Raw genomic sequence first — 5430 nt, forward strand, 5'->3', positions numbered from 1 at the left:
AGTGTGTGTGAGTTAACGACGAAGAGGGGGGGGGACCCTGCGTCAGTGCAGGGCCGTCCCCTTCCCCTCCCCGTGCGCTCGGCTCTGCCTCCCGCCAGCCTCCCCCGCCTCCCGCGAGGTGCGGCCCCGCTACATAACCACGGCCCCGCCGCCGCCGCCGGGGCTTCTCCGCTCGCAAGCCCGACGGAGGCGCCCGGCCGGCAGCGGGGAGCGGAGCGGCTCCGGGGGATAGACGGGGCGGGAGGCTCCGGAGCCGGAGCCCCGCCGGAGCCCGGGCGGCCGGAGGAGGAGGAGGAGGAAAGAGGAGGAGGAAGGGCGGCAGCTCCCCGCCGGCGGCGGGCTCCCTCCGGTATGGCCCTGGCGGACAGCGCCCGCGGGCTGCCCAACGGCGGCGGCGTCTCGCCGGCGGCGGGGAGCGGGGCGGCGGGGAGCGGGGCGGCGGCGGCGGCGGCGGGCGGCTGGTCGTCCTTCCCGGAGATCGTGGAGCTGAACGTGGGCGGGCAGGTGTACGTGACGCGGCGCTGCACCGTGGTCTCGGTGCGGGACTCGCTGCTCTGGCGCATGTTCTCGCAGCAGCAGCCCAGCGAGCTGCCCCGGGACAGCAAGGGCCGCTTCTTCCTCGACCGCGACGGCTTCCTTTTCCGCTACATCCTGGACTACCTGCGGGACCTGCAGCTGGTGCTCCCCGAGCACTTCCCCGAGCGCAGCCGCCTCCAGCGGGAAGCCGAGTACTTCCAGCTGCCCGACCTGGCTCGTCGCCTGGCTCAGGCCCGGGTCGCCGCCGCCGCTCGCCCCGCCGCCCTGCACCGCGACGGCTCGCTCTGCGCCGACGAGCCGCCGCCGCCGGCGCTCCTGGGCTACCTGGAGGCCGAGCCGCTGGAAGGGGGCGGCGGGGGAGCCGCCGCCTCCGCCCCGTCGCCCACCGCCAGCCGCAGCCCCTCGGGCGGGCCGCTGCTCACCCCCTCGCAGTCGCTGGACGGGGCGGGCGGGCGGCGCTCGGGCTACATCACCATCGGCTACCGGGGCTCCTACACCATCGGGCGGGAGGCGCAGGCCGACGCCAAGTTCCGACGGGTGGCCCGCATCACCGTCTGCGGCAAGACGGCGCTGGCCAAGGAGGTCTTCGGGGAGACGCTGAATGAGAGCCGCGACCCCGACCGCCCCCCCGAGAAGTACACCTCCCGCTTCTACCTCAAGTTCACCTACCTGGAGCAAGCCTTCGACCGGCTCTCCGAGGCCGGCTTCCGTATGGCCGCCTGCTCCTCCACCGGCACCTGCGCCTTCGCCCCCGAGCAGGGCGGCCCCGCCGACGACAAGATCTGGACCAGCTACACCGAGTACGTCTTCTGCCGGGACTGAGCCCCCCCGCCCGGGACACGGCGTGGGGATAAGGTGGTGGCCCCCGCACGCCCTCCTGGCCCGGAGGAAGGAGGATGTGGAGGGGGACTTGTCCTCTTGCGCTCTCTTCGTCCCAGTGCCTGCCTCCACGCACAAGGCTGGTCAGCCCCCAGCGCAGCCCCCACACCTCCTGCACGCACCTCTTGGTGGCCCCGGGGACAGGAGGTCACCATGACGTGCCTCGGCCGCCTTGTCCCTGCTTGGCTGCCACGTCCCTCCCCAGGCACCGCATCCCGGCTCGCACCATCATCCCCCGCCTCCCCCGCTTCCCAGTAGCTGTGTCGGTAGCCAGGAAGGAGAGAGGTAGCGGGGGTAGACAAATACCTGCCTCAGAAAGGCGGCGTGTGTGCCCAACCCCTGCCCCTCTCCACGCACAGAAGCCAAGGGATGGCCCTCTCAGGGTGGGCTGTTTTAAAAGCCACCCATTTAGGGGCTGCGGGACTTTTCGGTTGCTTTTCAGCAACTTCTGTTGAAGATGGCATGGTAAATGGCTGTCTTTTCTCATCCCCATACTCTTTCATCCCCATACTCTTCCCCAAGATTCAGCCTCGTTGGGTGGATCTGTAAGGGTCCCTTTTATCCCCCCCGTCCCCTCAAAGCAATGCCTCTCTGTGAAGGACTGTCCCCTGGAAGCGATGCCTGGCACTCCGGCTCATACTTTTGTGTAGAGATGAGTAGTTTTGCAGGAGGTGTGCCTGCGGCCCTTCATGATGGGTTGCACCCGTTTGCCCTTCTCTGCTCCCTATCTCTCTGAATGTCCTTCTCCAAGTTGTTAAACTGGCGAGGGGTTGGCACTCCGGCTCATACTTTTGTGTAGAGATGAGTAGTTTTGCAGGAGGTGTGCCTGCGGCCCTTCATGATGGGTTGCACCCGTTTGCCCTTCTCTGCTCCCTATCTCTCTGAATGTCCTTCTCCAAGTTGTTAAACTGGACCAGGGCCCACACAGCAGGCACGTAAGGCTGATGTGAAAGGACAGGTTCCCTGGATAACCAACCACTTGAACTATGAAGTGTCCTCAGAGACACGTGTTTATTCCCTCAAGAGGTAAAGCAACTACGCTATGAAAAATTAAAGTGCTTGTGAATCGTAACTTTCATGGGTGGTGTGAAGTCCTTATAATTCTTTTGAAGTTACTGTCTATAATATGCATAGAAATCTCTGTGCGTATTTCCTTAAACACCCTCAAAAAAAGGGGGGGCGAGAAGCAGCCAGGCTTGCCAGAGTGAAGGTAGGGCCTGCTGCCTGGGGAGCTGAAGTCGTGTACGTTGAAATAATGCATTATCAGTGTAATCAAGAGCACCCTGCTTGTTATTTTAAGTTCTGCCATGTTAGTGCTGTAAAACTATGAAGCCGACAGAATTGAAGCTGAAACCACTTATTTGAAGAACCAGTTTCTTGGTTTTCATGGTAGTGCTACCAGAGCAGTGACACTGCTGAGAGTTAAGTACCTCTTCCTAGGCAAGCTTAGCGCTTCTTAGAAAGTATTAAGCCCAGTCCTTACAAACACAAGAACGACGCCAGCTTTCTTCAGGAGAAATTACCCCTTCTAAGCTGTATTTGGTCCGTGGTGTCTAACAGCATTTCTTTCCCGGAGGAGGCAGCCGTCGCTTGCTTTGGAACGAAAGATCCGAGTAGCAGGTTTTACAGTAGGGCAGATTGAGCAGCTCTTTCTGATAAATTTGTGAAGGTTGGGGTACGAAAGCACTTTCCCTTAAAACCTGAACTTGTTTTAAAAACCTGTGTTGTCCACTCAGACCTTCATGGAAAACTACCCTAAACGTATCAGAAGTTTTGAAGAATTTAGCGGTGTGTATTAAAGGCTTGAAGTTACATTTTTAAAACTCTTGAATAATAAATCGTTCTAACTCCAAATTTAGGAATGCTACTAGCACTCGTATTCTAACCAAAGAATTTCACAGTAGGGTTTTATTTTTAAAACCTTAATTCCTTTGAAAACAGCTACAGCTACATATGTATTGAGCTGAGTTTCAGTGCTCAGCCTCTGTGTTCACCACTTGGTCTTTCATTAAGTGCATGCACAGCCGTGTAAAACTGAAAATAACTTGCATCGCCATGGTTTGTTTATTACTTTTTTTTTTTTTTTAATATTAGCAAGGATGTTTATCAATGTGATTAAATTGAGGATGCGCATATGGAAGCGCTGGGTGTTGTCCAGTTGTAGATAGTTGTATAACGGAGTATTTTTAAAAGGAGAGAAATGTATAACCTGCCAAATTAGATGAGCAATAAGATAGAGTGAGAGGCCAATACACCCGAAGACAGAATGAAACCTGTTTGTCCTATGCCTTACTCTGGGATGATTTCTTTGTGCTTAACTTATTTATACCGCAAGTGAAAGGACATTGATCACAGCTACTAGGTCTTTACAATGCCATTCTCGAGAATAATGACTGTCTTTTTCTAGTTTCTGTTAAGTAATTCTGAAGTATGTTTTTTAAGATTTTGTATAAAATCAGTTTTCAGTAAAGTGTTCAAATTCGCTCTAGATGATAGCTTTCTTTTTTTTAAGAAGCTGTTAGCTTACTATATCCATCATAGGAGCTATGAATAGGGGCAGTTTTAAATTGAACTTGTGATTTAGTGTACATATATATACAGTATATAAACATTTTACACGAATCATTTAGTTTTTTAATCATTTTAGTGCTACAGAATTTCATAATAAATCTAGCTGAGCATTTACATATTACGCTATGTACATAATATGGTAATGTTGTTTTACTGGTTTCCTATACCTGTTTCTATGGAAAAACTGAATATGAATATCAGCTTGTAGAACTGAAATCGATTACATACTTGCTTGAATGTGAATCATAACTAAACTTCCAGGTGGCTGAATGCATCTCTAAAACAAAGATTGCCTGTATTTTGAGCAATGATTGCCTATCCATTTGCTGGCAGAAGACACGGAAATTCTCAGAATTTCAAGTAAAAATGGATGTAATAAAAACATAAACTAATGAGTTTTTAATCTTTGTGTTTGTGCTAAAAACTCCTAAGTGTTATTAGTATTAGGAAATGGGTCCCTTCATGTACTGGTAAGTCATTACATTTAGGCTTGAAATGATGGTACCCTAAATGTAATAGTCATTTGATGGTTTGCCACAGAAGATGATATTTTTCTGACACATTACTGAGTAATTGCAGTAAAATTTTTAAAAGGTAAAATGCCCAAGGCAAAGTCACTGAGTTTTGCTGGTCTCTTCTACTGCGTGTTCAAAGAACGGATAATAAACGCGATGACTCTGCTAACCTATTGACGTGCAGAAGGACAGAAATCTGAAGGCGCAGTACTGGAGTCCTGTATACATTTTGTAGCAGCTGTTGTTCCCAGTTCATGTACTTAGGAATGAATGCAGTAGCGTTTGCGAGCGCTATTTAAAAAACAAAGGCAGTCTTTAATTAGAAGCTAAGGCATAGGTCTTTTCAGTGATGCATAACATGAAGGCTGACTTTGCAGATGTTTGATAGGATGTTTATATTTTTATACATGTAGATAACGAGCCACTTACTCATTCTTATTTTCACATGTATAGCATTGAAAATAAAGATCCTCCTAGGGTAACGTTGCATACCAAATTAAATTCTTGTTCTTTAAATATTAACTCAGTTGTGTGGTTTATGCTGTCCATTTTACTCTCGGTAAATATGTCGTTAGCTTTGCTCTCTCTTCCACAGTATCATATTCATAACTTCAGCAGAGACTCCAAACTAGTATGTAAAGCAGAAACATCGAGCAAAGAATATTATGTGTATGGGGATCCCTAGTAACACCCGTGACAAGATAAGCAGAAACGTATAATGCTCAGACCACATACTTTCCTTTTAAGTTCCACAGAGAATTTTTGTAGTACTGGTCAGTATAAATCAGTCCTCAGGAAACCATAGTGATTAAACAGCTTAATGTGAATAGCACAGAATAATACTTGAAATAAAATGCTGATCTTTTTTGTGAAGTCAGAGAATAACAACATTTGATACAGTATTCATTTAATGAATGAAACATTAATA

At 50.4% G+C, this 5430-nt stretch overlaps 1 protein-coding gene across 1 annotated transcript; it reads left to right on the forward strand.

Moving 5' to 3' along the window:
- The first annotated feature begins 128 nt into the window (after positions 1–128).
- On the forward strand, positions 129–2043 carry KCTD12 (potassium channel tetramerization domain containing 12). The gene has a single exon (XM_014966123.1). It carries the CDS (start codon positions 352–354, stop codon positions 1357–1359), a length of 1008 nt encoding a protein of 335 aa, XP_014821609.1. The 5' UTR covers positions 129–351; the 3' UTR covers positions 1360–2043.
- The last annotated feature ends 3387 nt before the right edge of the window (positions 2044–5430 follow it).

This window comes from Calidris pugnax, unplaced genomic scaffold, assembly GCF_001431845.1.
Source record: "Calidris pugnax isolate Ruff unplaced genomic scaffold, ASM143184v1 scaffold20, whole genome shotgun sequence".
NCBI classification, from domain to species: Eukaryota; Metazoa; Chordata; class Aves; order Charadriiformes; family Scolopacidae; genus Calidris; species Calidris pugnax.